Consider the following 18,886-nt stretch of genomic DNA (forward strand, 5'->3'; position numbering starts at 1 on the left):
TTGGCCTCCCTAGACCCACATGCCCATCATGTGGCACACAGCCTCTGCTGATACACCACTAAAGCCTAGGAACTAAAGGGTGGGAAGAACTCAGGCCCCAGAAGAGGCTGAATGCACTCCCAAGGGGTCAGACTTCTCCGCCCAAGGGCAAGGCCACAGCCATCTGCTCTAAGCAGGCAGAGAATCCCCAGCAGAAAGCAGCTTCCTCTGATAAGACAAATTCCAGAACTTCTCATCACATCTTATGTCCCAGCTCCCCCTGAGCTCTGTAAGGCTCCCCAGATAAGTCTCCATCCCCCCATGGACACCGGGCCTACAGTGTGCTGGGTGCTTCCACATCTCTCATCTTGCAGGGTCCTCCCCACAGCCCTCCAGGGTATCCGCAGATGAAGCGTCCAGGAGAATCAGAGAGTTGATCCTTCACCCAGCGTCACAGCAGAACCAGCATTTGATCCATGTCTCCAAATGGCACTGCCATCAGGTCCTGACAATTAAACATCCCCTCTGGGCCACTCAGACCCCAAACCCCTCATATGACCAGAGTCTCTCCACCCACAATTTGGCCCTTAGGCTTCCTCATCTGCTGCGGCCACACTTGCCTACCTCGGGCCTGTGCACTTACTGCTCCCTCCCTCTGAGATGCTCTCTACAGGCCTTTTTTGTGGCTGGGTCCTTCTCAGTCTTTGACCTCCTCATAAAGGCCTTCTTTGACCACCCCATTTAAAGTAGGAACTCCCATCTCTTCCCACTTCCTCCCTGATTTCCTCCTTAGCACCTATCACAACTATGTTTATTTACTGGTTTGTCTGACTAACCTGTCTCATTCACAGTTGTTTCCTGGTAACTATCACAATGCCTGGTATACACAGTAGGCATTAAATAACTATTTTGTTGACTGAATAAGCAAACGGTCCCCACCCTGGAGGGAATGGCAGGTCAAGACTGGAATCTGCTGCCTTCCACGGAGATGTCGATTCCGACCCACTCACGTCCAGAGGTGCTCTCTGGGAAAGGTTTATCTTCTCAATCCCCTGTGTCCGGGCTTACCCAGAAGACATCATTTCCCTGTATATGCAGCCAACTGGTATGGAAATTGCATTATCAGTCCCTAATCTGGTTGACTCTAAGCCCCACCCCAGGTTGACATTGTGAGTCACGGAGAGAGAAGAGGCACCGGGCAGGGGAAAGGAGAAGGGCAGGTAGTTAGTCCTGCTCAGGAACGAACAACCAAAGGCAGCGAGGTCCCAACCCACTCCTACAACTTAAAGCAACCCCTCTCTCACAGGAGGGGGCAGGTTCATTCACAGAAGCCTCGACTAAGCGAAAAAGAAACTTTCTCGGGGCCTTGCTTGCTCATATGGAAAATGAGTTCATTAGAAGGTTCTCCAAATCCCTTCCGGGACTGCCTTCCTGATTCTCTGGATTTTAAAGGTCCCATGGCCAAGTTGGGGGAAGGGAGGACCTCTCTGGGCCTGAGGCCTGAGCCCAGCCCCAGATGATCTCTGACAGCCCATGAGGCATGGTAACCACTTCTCCAGTATGAAGGCTGCCTCACTTTCTGCTTGAGTTTCACTATTTTCTCTTTGAAATGCTTGCCTAGAGCAAGAGGGAAATAGACCTGCCCGATCAAACACAATTAAAAAAAAGTTAAATATGTACATATATGTACAAGGAGATGTCCAAATGGGTATTAACCCCAACAATGGTTCTCTCTCAGTGGTAGAATCGAAGGTGACTTTTATTTTCATCTGTGTACTTACCTGAATTGCTTGGAATTCTTTTTAAACTATGTGCACATATTATTTTCACACACACAAAGCTCTTTTCAAAACTTAGAAATTCCTGCTATGGACTTCCCTGGTGGCACAGTGGTTAAGAATCCGCCTGCCAATGCAGGGGACACGGGTTCAAGCCCTGGTCCGGGAAGATTCCACATGCCACGGAGCAACTAAGCCCGTGTGCCACAACTACTGAGCCTGTGCTCTGGAGCCCGCGAGCCCCAACTACTGAAGCCCATGCACCCTAGAGCCCGCGCGCCGCAACTACTGAGCCCACGTGCTGCTACTACTGAAGCCCGTGCACCTAGAGCCCATGCTCCACAACAAGAGAAGCCACCGCAATGAGAAGCCCGCGCACCGCAACGAAGAGTAGCCTCTGCTTGCCACAACTAAAGAAAGCCCGCACACAGCAACGAAGACCCAATGCAGCCAAAAAAAAAAAAAAAAAAAAAAAAAAGGAAATTCCTTCTGTGTTTAAGTGAGAGGCCAGGTATTTGGTTCCTTCCAGAAATGCTGTCTTCCACCTACACATTGAGCCCTGACATGTGGAGGGACTACCACGGGGTAGGGACTGGGGGTACAATGGCTGGTAAAGGTCACAGTGACCCCATGAAGAAACTGAAGTCAGGCAACCGGGTCCTGGTGTGGGTCTGTCACTAACTTGCTGTGGGGTCTCAGATACTTGCTTCCGCTCTCCAGGCCTGTTTTCTCCTCAGTAAAACAAAAAGGTCACACTAGAGGTTCCTTCAAGGGCCCTTCTAATTCTCAGTGAGTACCAAGAAGAATAGAGAGGAAGGTTGGGAAAGAACGGCTAATCCTTAAGTAGCTGGTGCAGTGTTTACCATGTGCTAGGCATTGCTCTAAGCTCTTCCTATAATTAATCCATTTAATGGTCTCAGCAACTCTCAGGTAGGTTCTGGTGTCACCCACTTTACACATAAGACAACTGAGGCAGATGGAAGTTAGTGCCTATGTCACTCAACCTATAAGCGTCAGAGTTGGGATATGAACCCAGACAGCTTGGTACAGAGTCCACACTCTTAACCATTAAACTTTAGGGGAAAATAAAGCATCACAGATCAAACTATGATAACGGGGCCCATCCTTGGAGAGGGCAAGAAGAGTTAATATTGCCTCTGGCATTTATAACCTTCATCACCTATCCACGTCCACTTCCTTCTCAATCATCAACACCCCTCAGCCCTGACACCATTACCCAATTGAAAACCCTACCTCATTGTCAAGACAACAGGTGCTTTCCAGAAAGCCAGTGTCTCCATGACCGGTAAAGCCCACTTTGCAAATTCAAGACACCAGCAAACCTGACCACTGCTGGCTATACACCCAGTTCAGCCTCTGATCCAGGTACCCATATCTCCAATCCTTGCTTCCAAGATGCAGGTTGGGACTCAACTGCCCCAATGCAACAAGCTTTCCCTGAGCACCTACTGTGTGCCCGGCTAAGACCAGCATTTGGAAGAGGATATGAATGAGCTACACCCCTGACCTCCAGAAGCCCACAGTCCAGTGAGGAAAAACAGTCATGTAAACGGATCTCTAGGATACCCTGTGGTTGGTGCTATAATTAGAGATGTGTCCCCAGTGGGCTAAGGGTACATGTGTCAGAGTGATTCACCCATGTGGTGGTAAGAGGAGGCTCCAAGAGCTTCTGGGTGAGCTCATTTCTCACTGAACTGGGAATGAGGGGACGTGGGGGCTACTGCCAGCTCTGCTCAGTGACCTTGAGACACACTCCCTCTGAGCCCCGCGGTCACCCTCTAAAAATGAGAGGGCCCCCAAGTGTGGGACAAGAGATCACTGTAAGGGGTTCAAGGTCATATTCATATTGACTCATAGACTGGGAAGTTTTCATTGCTCATTTTTCCCTTCTGATCTTTCCAATCTCATCAAGAAGCAAATCTCAGCTTTGGTGTCAGTTTGTCTCTACACCTCTCAAACACTTGCCAAACTGCTTTTGAACAACCAGGGCAAGCCTCAGGTTTGCAGCCTACAGCACCCACAGTATCTAGCTAGGATTGAATAACTTGTTTTGTCTTTCCTGCATTATATTTACTGTCATATTTACCTGCTATTTTTTTAACATCTTTATTGTAGTATAACTGTTTTACAAAGTTTTGTTAGTTTCTGCTGTATAACAAAGTGAATCAGCTATATGTATACATATATCCCCAGATCCCCTCCCTCTTGCGTCTCCCTCCCACCCTCCCTATCCCACCCCTCTAGGTGGTCACAAAGCACAAAGCTGATCTCCCTGTGCTATGTGGCTGCTTCCCACTAGCTGTCTATTTCACATTTGGTAGTGTATATATGTCCATGCCACTCTCTCACTTTGCCCCAGCTTACCCTTCCCCCTCCCTGTGTCCTCAAGTCCATTCTCTATGTCTGCATCTTTATTCCTGTCCTGCCCCTAGGTTCGTCATAACAATTTTTTTTCTTTTGTTTTTTAGATTCCATATATATGTGTTAGCATACGGTATTTGTTTTTCTCTTTCTGACTTACTTCACTCTGTATGACAAGACTCTAGGTCCATCCACCTCACTACAAATAACTCACTTTCGTTTCTTTTTATGGCGGAGTAATATTCCATTGTATATATGTGCCACATCTTCTTTATCCATTCATCTGTAGGTGGAGACTTAGGTTGCTTCCATGTCCTGGCTATTGTAAATAGTGCTGCAATGAACATTGTGGTACATGACTCTTTTTGAATTATGGTTTTCTCAGGGTATATGTCCAGTAGTGGGATTGCTAGGTCGTATGGTAGTTCTAGTTTTAGTTTTTTAAGGGATCTCCATACTGTTCTCCATAGTGGCTGTATCAATTTACATTCCCACCAACAGTGCAAGAGCATTCCCTTTTCTCCACACCCTCTCCAGCATTTATTGTTTGTAGATTCTTTTTAAGTTTGTTTGTTTGTTTATTTATTTATTTATGGCTGTGTTGGGTCTTCATTACTTCACGCAGGCTTTCCCTAGTTGTGGCGAGTGGGGGCTACTCTTTGTTGTGGTGCCCAGGGTTCTCACTGTGGTGACTTCTCTTGTTGCAGAGCATGGGCTCTAGGCGCGAGGGCTTCGGTAGTTGCAGCGTGTGGGCTCAGGAGTTGTGGCTCGTGGGCTCTAGAGCACAGGCTCAGTAATTGTGGTGCACAGGCTTAGTTGCTCCACAGCATGTGGGATCTTCCCGGACCAGGGCTCGAACCCGTGTCCCCTAAATTAGCAGGCGGATTCTTAACCACTGCGCCACCAGGGAAGTCCCTGTTTGTAGATTTTTTGATGATGGCCATTCTGACTCGTGTTAGGTGATACCTCATTGTAGTTTTGATCTGCATTTCTACCTGCTATTTTTGATGAGGAATATTGGTTCCCCATTGGCAGTGGTGATATAAAGCCTTCTTTTTTTTTTTTTTTTTTTTTTTTTTTTTTTTTTTTTGCGGTATGCGGGCCTCTCACTGTTGTGGCCTCCCCCGTTGCGGAGCACAGGCTCCGGACGCGCAGGCTCCGGATGCGCAGGCTCAGCGGCCATGGCCCACGGGCCCAGCCGCCCCGCGGCATATGGGATCCTCCCAGACCGGGGCACGAACCCGCATCCCCTGCATCGGCAGGCGGACTCTCAACCACTTGCGCCACCAGGGAGGCCCTAAAGCCTTCTTTTAAAAATAAACTTACGTTTAAAAAGTGAATCAGCTTAAAGTAATATAATATTACACGTAAACAATATTATAATAGTTACAGCCTCTACGTATGGCTATTTTAACAATATCTATCAAAATTTTTAATGCACATACAAAAACAGGCGAAGCTGTTCTGTGCTATTAGACATCCCAATAGTGATTACTACTGGCGAGAAGGGGTAGCGACTGGCAGTGGACACAATGGGAGTTTCTGGCTTCTTCTGTCCATTCTGCTGGTTGACCTGGGGACTGATTATACAGTGGTGCTCACTTTGTAAAAATTAATCAAGTTGTACACACTTATGATGAGTGTATTCCTGTATGTATATTATATATTCATATACCCTTTAACCCAGCAATTCCACTTTTAGAAATTACCCTGAAGACATACACACATATGTGCAAAATGACACGTATGAAGATGCTCACTGCAGCACTGTCTGCAGTATCGAAAGACTGGAAACAACCTGAGTTCCCCAGCTGGAGACTGTTTAAGTATATTTTGGCCTAGCCTACAGTGAATTCTATGCAGCCATCAAACAGAATGAGGCAGCCCCTAGCAAAGCTCCAAATTTTACACAGATTTAAATTTAAGTGAAAAGGTAAGGGCAGAGCTGTGTATAGTATGCTACTTTATGCCGGGGGAACAAAAAAGAATATATAACATATGCACATGTTTGTGCCTAGGACATCCTGTGCCTAGGATAGCATCTCAGAAAAGAATCATAAGAAACTCATAACAGAGGCCTCCTCTGGACAGGGCAGGCCAGGAGAGAGGGATAGGAGGAAGGCTGATCACTGATGACGATTCTTCTATACTTTTAAATTTTGTAGTGTCCTTGCATTTCCTATTTGATAGTAAGCTTTAAAGCAAAAAGCCCTATAGAAGGTGCATGGCTATGGTAAAACTTATGGCTCCTTAAATACTGAGATGAAAGTGTTGGCACTTTGGGCTTATAAAGCAAGTAACCCTTGGCCCTACTCCTCCTCCCAAGGGATGGAGATGATAGGCTCTCTTGTATGGCTTCCAATTAACAGCAAACCCAGTCTAGGACAAATTACTTAAACTGGGCCTCCACCCTGCAGTCAAATTCTGGTACCTGGAGTTGCCCTGGCAGGTGGCTGAGCTCTTGGCATGATGCACAGGGAGGTTTTTAAGCACACATACCTGCAGGGATGGGAAGTTAACGATTTGGTAAGGCAATCTCAGGTGGCTGGAAAGGAAAGATTCTGAGATCTGAGTCCCACCCTGCTCCAAGAGAGATAAAGCAAAGGCCACAGAGTGGTCTTTTCTCAGGGCTGCAGGGGACAGTGACAGGACAAGGCCTTGGAAATTCAAGTTCCATTTTAACTGTGCAACTTTCTTTTTTATAGCACTCGGTTTCCCCACATGTCACTGTTTCCCCACATCACTACCCCCAAAAACAATCCAATGAAGTGTGGGGCAGGGTATCAGTTATCCATTTTACAGATGGAAAAATGGAGGCACGAAGAGGTTAAGAGACTGGTCAGTGATTATTTATCAAGAGAAGGGGTGAAGCCAAAAAAGTAACCCCCACCTTCTGACTCCTGGTCTTCCCCTATTTTCTCACCTCCCCACCCATCAACCTTAGCCTTCTTTCTTTCAACTCTGACCTACACAGAATGAGCTTCTGAGGCCAGACAAACAAGGAGAAGGCAAGAAAAACCCAGAATCAGAATCAAAGAGCCTACGAGACCATCTAACTCAGCCGTTTTTAACCCTGACCACACACTAGAATTACCTGGGGAGCTTAAATAAGTTTAAATAAATACATATGCCAGGGCCCAGGTTAGTGTTTTTAAAATTCTGTAGTTGATTCTGATGCAACTTTGAGAACCACTGAATGACAGCTCAAATCACCCCCATCCAGTTCCACATAAAACCTTCTGCCTCCCTGGAGCCTCCATCAATGGGTCTGTGCTCCATCCTCCGGCCCCCACACATACTGCTCTTCTCTCTTCCACATTACATAGAGTCAGAGAATTGGACTGGGAGCTGGGCAAGTCAATTAACAGCTCTCAGGCCCCAAACATGGAAATGACTTGCCTAAGCTCTCCCAGTGATTCAAAACAGAACAAGACTAGAATCTGGATCTCTTGACTACCAGGTAAGGTCACATACACAGAGGGGTCACAAGGAAAGCCAGGCTTGATGGCAGATCTAACAGTTCCTGCCGGCAGAACAGACCCAATGAGGGCTGAGGAGAAGACCAGGAGTGTGCATGTGTTTTGAGGGGGAGGGGTGTCAGGTACCTGGGCAAGTCTGTCCTGTGGCATACTGGGGGTAGGGGGCTATTCTAGAGTGGCAGGGCTGGCTCTGGCCTGTAGAAATATGTCCTCATTTCTACAAGGGGGCCCAGCCTAGTCTGAAATCTCCATAAAGAAATCCAGTCTACTGGGTCAGCTTACCAGGATGGCCCAGCTCCCTTGCCCATAATGATAATGGCTGACACCTCTTAAGCTCTCCACTGGTCCCTGTGCTAAGCAATGTACTTGACCTGTTTCATTTAATCTCCACAACCATTCTGAAAGTTGAGTATAATTAGTCTCCATTTGCAGACAGGGAAACTATGGCCTAGAGAGTTGAAGTAACTTCCCCAAGATCACTCAGCTGGAAAGTGGTAGTAACAGGATTCGAAGCCTGGTTCATGTCCAGCCACTACCACCCTGCCCCCAAAAACAGAGAGAGAAGGTTAAGTGCAGGGGCTTTTTTTAAGTTACTGAGCACCTGGGAGCAGCCGGAGACCACAAGTCTGGTGGAATCCTCCTTTCACCAAAGAGGAAATCAAAGCACCTGGAAAAGCATCTTGCTCAGGGGCATCGGCAAGTAAATAGTGGGGACAGCATAAGGAGTTCAGGTCTCCCGACTCCGGACAACAAAGCCTGACCACTTCTCCGCAGACGGATGGAGAGACGAACTCAGTAACACCCGGCAGGTGGGGTGAGCGCGGCCAAACGTGGTAACCACAGCCTACGGCACCAGCAGAAGCGCAGCGGACTCGCAGAACCAAACTGCTGGTCAGGTGCACACAGGTGAGCCAGGCGGAGCTCCTTCGTCGGAGCTCCTTCGTCAGAGCCATTGCCACCAAGTTCTAAGGCTCCGCACCGGGCGGCTGAAATTCAGGCGGAGCTGGAGCAACCATAATTTCCTAGTTCGCAAGGAGAGTGGGACGAGAATCCAGGAGTGCGCTTCTGCCCCTCCCTGGAGCAGGCAAGCCTGGACCCAGCCCACCCCCACCGCCGGCCCAGCGTGTGTGTGAACAAGGGAGTGCCGACTCCCCCCCCCCATGCCGGGGCCCGACTGGGGTCACTCACCCAGAACACCGTGGAGTAGATGACGAGCGAGAACTTGAGCCAGAGATAGGAGAGGCGCGCGCAGTAGCGCACCTGCTCCGAGTCTCCGCGGGGCATCCTGGGGGGCTCCCGGCCTGGGTCCCTCGCTGCCAGCAGCCCCACCTGAGGTTGCCTGCCCGGCTCCCCGCCCCGCCACCCGCGCTCACTCGGGGACTGACACCGGCGAGCCGCAATCACAGCCCCGGCCCGGGTCCACCCAGCCCCAGGGCCAATGGGCGCTCTGGGAGGGGGCGGGCCTGGGGCGGGGCAGCGGCCTGGACCCTGAGGAGGCCGAGGGAGGGGCGGGGGCGAGGGTTTTGCGAACGAGGTCGCGTGCAGCTGTGGAAGCGCCTGTGCTCAGGCACGCTGGGGGACGTGGGAGAGTGTGTGCAGAGGGGCGCTAGGGAGACAGCTAGAGTACTTCATTCAGGGTACACAGAAATGCTCGCTTTCCACTGTTGTCAAGAGAGAAGACTATGGGAAAAGAGCAGGAATTTACGGCTAAGGTGTTAAAGTGTGCAAATGAGTGTGCAAGGCATGAATGGAATAAGGAAGTGGAGTTCCTCAGCCTAAGGGGGGTGGGAGAGCCGTATCTAGGAAGGTGCGGCAGACGAGGGTGCGGCTAGGGGCCCTCGTGGAGCTGAGGCCCGCAGTTTCCTTTTGTAACAGTTTGGAGGCTTTTCCCCAGGTCTCTGAGATTCCCCTTCTCTGCGGCCAGGTGAGATCCCAACCCTGCCCCAGTGGCCTCCTCCTCTGAGAAGCCCTCACCCCCTCACCCCAACTCAGGAGCCCCCTCCCTTGCACACACTCAGCCCAGCTCTGACCCAGCTTCTTCGCACCCAGCCTTTCCCCTGCCTGGGGTCAGAATCTGTCTTCCTAGCTGTGTGTCTGTCTCCCACGGCCCCTGCTTGACTCACTGCTATTTCCTTCCCTGCAGGCCTAGCTCAGCCTGGAGCTTGGGAGGCAAGCAATCAGTGTTTGTGCCATTCAGGAATTAAATGTGTGGCCCAGAGGTTGTGAGCTCAAGGCAGCGCTAGGTGGGGTCCCTGGTGGTGACTGCAGGAATGGCACACTTGTCCCATTCCCCTGCCCTGGACTCCCAAGCCTCCCAGAGAGAAACAGAGACCAGGCTGGCCCAGCCCTCAGGGCTCTGCCATAGAAAGAAGAAAGTAAGGTGGGGGTGGGGAGGGAGGCAATGCCCTGCCCAGGGAGTTAAAAGGAAGCCAGTTTCCTGGTACTAGGAAGCAAGCCTTGCAAGGTTGGGTAGAGGAGACTTGGAACCAGGAACTGCTGAGGGTCACCTTCAAATGAATAACCGGGGGCTAAGAAGGCATCCTACCTCAAGGTTAGAAGTCATCCTTTCTGTCCTTTAAGGAGGAAGAAATTAACTCTTTACCCCTCTTTGCAGGACTACCTTCCCTCACCAGCCCCACAGAGTCAGGCTTACACCCACTCATGGAGGTGCTCATCTCCATCCCCAGGAGGGCTAGCTCAACACCTTGCCCTCCGAGGGGTTGTCTGTCTCCCTCTCCCTGGGGGTTCGCCTCCTAGCCTCCTTCCCCACTCTGGTTTTCTTTCAGTTGCCCCCGCCCTTAGTCCTGACCTCTCCAGCTAGCTGCACTCTCTCCTCTTTCAAATCTTCCCTAGGGACACGCACACATCTGAGTGGTCCCTCTCAGCTCTCCCTGAGCCCCTAAACGACAAAGCCCTGAGGGATGAGGCTGAGACACCCCCGCAGAGGGAGCCTGGAGCTCTTTGGGGCTATAGCACAGCCTTTCCCGGGGTCCTGGGCAACTTCCTTGTCCCTCCCACCCCCAACCTGACCCCAAGCACTATGGGCTGCTCCTCAGACACACCTGCAAATACTGAAATCTCAGAAGAAGTAAACACCTATTTTCAATTTTTCTCTCCTTTTGCCAGGAACTCTGGGCTGGGGGTCAGCAGGCCTGGTGCCAAGCCTGGCTTTGCCATTAACTTTGTTAGAATACGTGGCATAAATAGTATGACACAGAGGTGGGAGTGTGACCCTGGCTGCAGTTTCGAACCACATGGTGAGCTTTAAAGGTATCCTGATATCCAAGCCCCACCCCAGTCCAGTTAAGTCAGAATCTACACCAACCGGGACCTGGGAATCAATATTGTTGTAAAGGTGCCAGGTAATTTCTAAAGTGCAGCTATGACTATCACCAAGTCTAGAGGTAGTCATGAGGGTGCGGTGGTCAGCCAGAATTTATCAGAAAGGCCACAGTCCAGAGGGCTCTAAGCTATCCAGTGGTATGCTGGTCAATGTTTAGTAACTGGCTCTCTGGTTGGTGGGGTGGGCAGGGAGACCCTGTTGCCACTTTCCATAGTGTAAATACTTCCACCATGTCTGAGATGTACACAATCACACCCAATCAGCTCAGCACAGCCCTGCAGCTCTCCCTATCTCAATAATGATTAGCCTAGAGAACGCCATAATGAATGCATCAGTGAAATTCATGGCTTATTAAGTAGCACAACAGGTATTAGAAATAAGCTATCTTTTGGTGAAATTACTGCCGGCATACCTTGGAGATATTGTAAGCTGGGTTCCAGACCACTACAATAAAGCCAATATCGCAATAAAGCGAGCATGAATTTTTGTTACCCAGTTCATATAAAAGATACTTTTAGGGCTTCCCTGGTGGCGCAGTGGTAGAGAGTCCACCTGCCGATGCAGGGGACACGGGTTCGTGCCCCGGTCTGGGAAGATCCCACATGCCGTGGAGCGGCTGGGCCGTGAGCCATGGCTGCTGAGCCTGCGCGTCCAGAGCCTGTGCTCCGCAACGGGAGAGGCCACAACAGTGAGAGGCCCGCGTACTGCAAAAAAAAAAAAAAAAAAAAAAAAAAGATACGTTTATACTATACCACTGTTTACTAAGTGTGCAATACATTATGTCTAAAAAAGCAATGTATATGCCTAATTTAAATATAGTCCACTGCTGGACTTCCTGGTGGCGCAGTGGTTAAGAATCTGCCTGCCAATGCAGAGGACATGGGTTCAGTCCCTGGTCCAGGAAGATCCCACATGCCATGGAGCAACTAAGCCCACAAGCCACAACTACTGAGCCCGTGTGCTGCAACTACTGAAGCCCAAGCACCTAGAGCCTGTGCTACACTATAAGAGAAGCCACCACAATGAAAAGCCCGCGCACCGCAACGAAGAATGGCCCCCGCTTGCCACAACTAGAAGACCCAGCAACGAAGACCCAACACAGCCAAGAATAAGTAAACTTTAAAAAATATAAACTTTTAAAAATTACAAAATAAATAAAAATACTTCATTGCTAAAAAATGCTAATCATCATCTGAGCCTTCATCGAGTCATAATTTTTCTGCAATAGTAACACTGAAGATCACTGATCACCATAACAAATATAATAATGAAAAAATTTGAAATATTGCAAGAATTACCAAAATGTGACACAGAGACATGAAATGAGCAAATGCTGTTGGACTTGACACAGGGCTCCCACAAACCAATTTGTAAAAAAATGCAGTATCTTCAAAGCACAATAAAGCGAAGTGCAATAAAACAAGGTGTGCCTGTAGCATTCGAGATATGTAGATTGGCTAAAATGATGAGGGGCACCATCCATTCCTTCTTCAGAGTAAAAAAAAAAAATCTCACTTAAGGATGACGCACTGGGATAAATCCTTGAGGCATCCCAAATCCTGAGGGATTCTGGTTGCCTGATGTGACCATCTGTCTAGCTGAATCCTGCCTCTAGAATGTTGTATCTTTCTTGAGTGGACCCTTCATGCAAGGTGACAGAGCTCCTAAAAGGACAGAGGGCTGAGCCTTCACTGACTTTACAGAACAGACTATATGAACCGGGTTTGTGGCTTCCTGCTAGTAAATGCTTGTTGTATACATATTTGTATGGGTAACAGAATTTGTTCTGAGATCTATTATCATGATAACCTGGCAGGGAGATTGTAAGGGGAAATAACTAACCTCACCTTTAGCGGCTACTACTGCTTATGAAAGTGAAACCTACGGATTGTACACTATCAACTTGGCTCTCCTAAGTGTGCATCCCTGCCTCTGCTTCCCCATCTGTGAAACCATGAGGCTGGACTGTTTTTCTTCTATCTAGTTCTAACAATCTTAGCTATAGTCCTCACAGACAAATCAGTCAGCCAATGTATACACTGAGCTTCTACTATGACTCAGGCCCTGCCCCAGGCTCTGGGGATACAGCTGTAAACAAGATAGACAAGAGCTTCTATTCTCTTCTACTGGGGCATGGGAAGGGGTGGGGGGGACGGAGGGGGCGGGGACATGCAACACGCATGACAACTACTACATGAAAAGGGTAATTTCAGGTACTGATATGTGCTAAAGATGCGGGAGAAGAGCTTCTAGTGGAAGAAGCAGCAGGTACAAAGGCCATGAGAGAAGAAGCAGCTTTGAGAGGGTCCACGTGGCTCATGAAAGGACCTCAGGAGAGTAGAATGGGGAGAGATCAGAGGCATAGGAAGAAGCCTCACAGCTTTCGTAAACAGTGTAGATTTGTTTCCAGTTTTAGTGAGGGCCACCGGTAGGTTTTAAGCAGGGACGTGATACTGAATGTGATTTAGCTTTAGAAGGTTGCAGCTGGGACTTCCCTGGTGGTCCAGTGGTTAAGACTCTGAGCTTCCACTGCAGGGGACACAGGTTCGATCCCTGGTCAGGGAACTAAGATCCCACATGCCGCGTGGTGGCCACAAAATAAATAAATAAATAAGAAGGTTGCAGCATGGAGGACAGACAGGAGACAGGGCTGGGGGTGAGGAAGGCTGGTTAGGAAGCCCTTGCACAGTCTCAGTGCAAAAGGCTGTGGACTAGGTGTACAGCACTGGGAAGAATGACAAGTGGCTGCACTGGGGATATATCTTGGTAATAGAAACAACAGAGCTTACTGACAGATTGAGTGTAGAATGTGAAGAAAAGAGAAATCAAGATGCTCCCAAGTGCTTTTGCCTTGAGCTACTAGGTAAATGTTGCTGTCATTTGCAAAGGTGAGGGAGGTCACAAAGAATGCTGCTGGGGGGAAGTGGGTCAAAAATCAATTACTGGGGACTTCCCTGGTGGTGCAGTGGATAAGAATCTGCCTGCCAGTGCAGGGGACATGGGTTCGAGCCCTGGTCCGGGAAGATCCCACATGCCACAGAGCAACTAAGCCCGTGTGCCACAACTACTGAGCCTGTGCTCTAGAGCCCGTAAGCCACAACTAGTGAGCCCACGTGCCACAACTACTGAAGCCTGTGTGCCTAGAGCCCGTGCTCCGCAACAAGAGAAGCCACCACAATGAGAAGCCCGCGCACTGCAACGAAGAGTAGCCCCCACTCGCTGCAACTAGAGAAAGCCCGCACACAGCAACGAAGACCCAACGCAGCCAAAAATAAATAAAATAAGTAAATTTAAAAAAAAAATCAATTACTGGACTTCCATGGCAGTCCAGTGGTTAAGACTCTGTGCTTCCACTACAGGGGGCACCGGTTCGATCCCTGGTCGGGGAACTAAGATCCCACATGCCGCGTGGTGTGGCCAAAAATAAAGAAAAAAGCTTTCCTTTAAAAAAAAAATCAATTACTTTGTTTGGCCATTTAACTTTTTGAGCTATCTTTTCAAAATCCAGGTGGAATTGTCCAGGGAACTCAGAGGTGAGGTTTAAGCTGGATGATATAAATTTGAGAGTCATCAGGTCAGTTTAAATCATGGGTCTGGGCTTCCCTGGTGGCACAGTGGTTGAGAGTCTGCCTGCTGATGCAGGGGACACGGGTTCGTGCCCCGGTCCAGGAAGATCCCACATGCCGCGGAGTGGCTGGGCCTGTGAGCCATGGCCGCTGAGCCTGTGCGTCCAGAGCCTGTGCTCCGCAACGGGAGAGGCCACAACAGTGAGAGGCCCGCGTACCACACAAAAAAATAATAATAATAAAATAAAATAAAATCATGGGCCTATGTGAGATCATCTAGGGAGAAAATGTAGCAAAAGTAGAGGGACAAAGACAGACCCTGGGGCCCCTTCCTTTGAGAGGAAGAGAGGCTGGCAAAGAAAACAGAAAAGATACAGCCAGTGAGGTAGAAGGAAAATGAGTCCAGAAAGGTGACAGGGATGCCTAGAGAAGAAAGGGCTTCAAGAAGTTAAGAGACACACCATTGTAAAGCAATTATACTCCAATAAAGATGTTAAAAAAAAAAAAAGTTAAGAGATGCTCAACAGCACTTAATGTCCTGGGAACCCCCCTTAATACGCTGAGGTTTCAACTATGTTCTGAGAGGACGGCGGGGGGTGGGTGGCACAGAGCAGAGAACTGACCATCAGCTTTGCAAGATGTGGGTCACTGGTGACTTTGATAAGAGCTCTTTCAATGGAACAATAGGAACAAAATCCTGACTGGAGTGGATGGAGGAGAGAAAGGAAGGGAAGAAATGGAGGCGGTAAGTGCAGACAACACGGGGATGTGTACACTAGCAGGCAGGTGTACGAAGCCATTCACATGGGAGTGCAAACGTGGACTTCTTCCCAACCCACCAAACAGCCTCCCAGGCCAAATATGCAAGAGTTAGCACCTATGTGGAAGAGTTTCAATGGTCAGGAATTTCAGCAGCTTCTTCATCAAGAGATAGAATCTGTTTCCTTACCTCTTGAATCTATGCAGGCATTCTGACTTGCTTTCACCAACACAATGTGACAGAAGTGAAGTTGGTTGAGTTCCAAGCCTAGGAATCAAGAGCCTTGCAGCTCCTGCTTTGGTCCCTCTTGGAATGACACTGCCATGGGAACAAGTATGAGCTAGTTGGAGAAACCACATGAGATAGAAGCAAGGTTCCTGGCTGGCAGTCCCCAACCACCAGACATGTGTGTGAAACTATCTTAGACCATCCAGCCCGTCCACGCCACAGCTGACTATATCTATGTGAATGAGTCCAGGCACGAGCAGCTGAACCCAGCCTAAATGTGCCAACTTAGAGAACCAATTTAGAGATTGTTGTTTTAAGGCACTAAATTCTGGCATGGTTTGTTATACAGCAGAAGATAACTGGTACATTCTTAGAGCCAAAAAAATTCTTTAAACTCAAATACCCATCTCCTTTTTTCCTCTTCCTCCAATTCTTCCCTCAAAGTACTGCATTTTTGAGTCTATATATTTCTTCTTGAGGAGAGACTTTTGTTGTCCTTCAGGTTTTCCTTGACTCCTTTCAGTGCCATCTCGTGGCTCAGAGCTTAGGCCACTTCTCCTTCCCATCCCATCTTAACTCTCAAGGATCTCCATTTATTCTTGACCAGTTATTTATTTAGCATCAGGCACTGAGCTGTGGGCCTTCACATAATCACCTCTTTTGTATTTTTGTTTTTTTGTTTTTTTTGGCTGTATTGGGTTTTCGTTGCTGCGTGTGGGCTTTCTCTAGTTGTGGTGAGCGGGGGCTACTCTTTGTTGCAGTGCACTAATTGCAATGGCTTCTCTTGTTGCGGAGCACGGGCTCTAGGCACGCGGGCTTCAGTAGTTGTGGCGCACGGGCTCGGTAGTTCTGGCTCGCAGGCTCTAGATCGCAGGCTCAGTAGTTGTGGCGCACGGGCTTAGCTGCTCCGCAGCATGTGGGATCTTCCCGGACCAGGGCTCGAACCTGTGTCCCCTGCATTGGCAGGCGGATTCTTTTTTTTTTTTTTAACATCTTTATTAGAGTATAATTGCTTTACAATGGTGTGTTAGTTTCTGCTTTATAACAAAGTGAATCAGTTATACATATACATATGTCCCCATATCTCTTCCCTCTTGCATCTCCCTCCCTCCCACCTTCTCTATCCCACCCGTCTTGGTGGTCACAAAGCACCAAGCTGATCTCCCTCTGCTATGCGGCTGCTTCCAACTAGCTATCTATTTTACGTCTGGTAGTGTATATATGTCCATGCCACTCTCTCACTTTGTCACAGCTTACCCTTCTCCCCCCTATATCCTCAAGTCCATTCTCTAGTAGGTCTGCATCTTTATTCCCATCTTGCCCCTAGGTTCTTCTGACCATTTTTTTTCTTTTTTTTTAGATTCCATATATATGTGTTAGCATACGGTATTTGTTTTTCTCTTTCTGACTTACTTCACTCTGTATGACAGTCTCTAGGTCCATCCACCTCATTACAAATAGCTCAGTTTCATTCCTTTTTATGGCTGAGTAACATTCCATTGTATATATGTGCCACATCTTCTTTATCCATTCATCTGTTGATGGACACTTAGGTTGCTTCCATGTCCTGACTATTGTAAATAGAGCTGCAATGAACATTGTGGTACATGATTCTTTTTGAATTATGGTCTTCTCAGGGTATATGCCCAGTAGTGGGATTGCTGGGTCATATGGTAGTTCTATTTTTAGTATTTTAAGGAACCTCCATACTGTTCTCCATAGTGGCTCTATCAATTTACATTCCCAAGAGGGAATGCAAGAGGGTTCCCTTTTCTCCACACCCTCTCCAGCATTTATTGTTTGTAGATTTTTTTTTTCTTATGCAGCCACCATGGCTTTCTTTTTTTTTATTATTATTAATTAATTAATTAATTTATGGCTGTGTTGGGTCTTCGTTTCTGTGCGAGGGCTTTCTCTAGTTGTGGCAAGCGGGGGCCACTCTTCATCGCGGTGCGCGGGTCTCTTACTATCGCAGCCTCTCTTGTTGCGGAGCACAGGCTCCAGGTGCGCAAGCTCAGTAATTGTGGCTCACGGGCCCAGTTGCTCCGCGGCATGTGGGATCTTCCCAGACCAGGGCTCGAACCCGTGTCCCCTGCATTGGCAGGCGGACTCTCAACCACTGCGCCACCAGGGAAGCCCTGTTTGTAGATTTTTTGATGATGGCCATTCTGACCAGTGTGAGATGATATCTCATTGTAGTTTTGATTTGCATTTCTCTAATGATTAATGACGTTGAGAATTCTTTCATGTGTTTGTTGGCAATCTGTATATTTTGTTTGGAGAAATGTCTATTTAGGTCTTCTGCCCATTTTTGGATTGGGTTGTTTGTTTCTTTGATATTGAGCTGCATGAGTTGCTTGTATGCTTTGGAGATTAATCCTTTGTCAGTTGCTTCATTTGCAAATATTTTCTCCCATTCTGAGGGTTGTCTTTTCATCTTGTTTATGGTTTCCTTTGCTGTCTAAAAGCTTTGAAGTTTCCTTTGGTCCCATTTATTTTTGTTTTTATTTCCATTTCTCTAGGAGGTGGGTCAAAAAGGATCTTGCTGTGATTTATGTCATAGAGTTTTCTGCCTATGTTTTCCTCTAAGAGTTTGATGGTGTCTGGCCTTACATTCAAAATCCATTTAGAGTTTATTTTTGTGTATGTGTTAGGGAGTGTTCTAATTTCATTCTTTTACATGTAGCTGTCCAGTTTTCCCAGCACCACTTATTGAAGAGGCTGTCTTTTCTCCACTGTATATTCTTGACCATATGTGTGTGGGTTTATCTCTGAGCTTTCTATCCTGTCCCATTGATCTGTATTTCTGTTTTTGTGCCAGTAACATACTGCCTTGATTACTGTAGCTTTGTAGTATATAGCCTGAAGTCAGGGAGCCTGATTCCTCAAGCTCTGTTTTTCTTTCTCCAGACTGCTTTGACTATTTGGGGTCTTTTGTGTTTCCACAGAAATTGTGAAATTTTGTGTTCTAGTTCTGTGAAAAATGCCAGTGGTAGTTTGATAGGGATTGCATTGAATCTGTAGATTGCTTTGGGTAGTAGAGTCATTTTCACAATGTTGATTCTTCCAATCCAAGAACATGGTACATGTCTCCATCTATTTGTATCATCTGTAATTTCTTTCATCAGTGTCATAATTTTCTGCGTACAGGTCTTTTGTCTCCTTAGGTAGATTTATTCCTAGATATTTTAATCTTTTTGTTGCAGTGGTAAATGGGAGTGTTTTCTTAATTTCACTTTCAGATTTTTCATCATTAGTATATAGGAATGCCAGAGATTTCTGTGCATTAATTTTGTATCCTGCTACTTTACCGAATTCATTGATTAGCTCTAGTAGTTTTCTGGTAGCACCTTTAGAATTCTCTATGTATA

The 18,886-nt window shown here is 47.7% G+C and overlaps 1 protein-coding gene across 2 annotated transcripts in view; it reads right to left on the reverse strand.

Annotated features, from left to right (window-relative positions):
• TSPAN15 (tetraspanin 15) overlaps positions 1–8,975 on the reverse strand; it is a 50,190-nt gene extending 41,215 nt beyond the window's left edge. For both annotated transcript variants that reach the window (XM_060112712.1, XM_060112722.1), the window contains exon 1: positions 8,807–8,975. In XM_060112712.1, coding sequence (XP_059968695.1) covers positions 8,807–8,902 — 96 coding nt within the window. In that variant the 5' untranslated portion in view covers positions 8,903–8,975. The remainder of the gene's footprint in view (positions 1–8,806) is intronic.
• Positions 8,976–18,886: the final 9,911 nt, after the last annotated feature.

The sequence above is a fragment of the Mesoplodon densirostris genome, chromosome 1 (genome assembly GCF_025265405.1).
Source record: "Mesoplodon densirostris isolate mMesDen1 chromosome 1, mMesDen1 primary haplotype, whole genome shotgun sequence".
In the NCBI taxonomy this organism is placed as follows: Eukaryota; Metazoa; Chordata; class Mammalia; order Artiodactyla; family Ziphiidae; genus Mesoplodon; species Mesoplodon densirostris.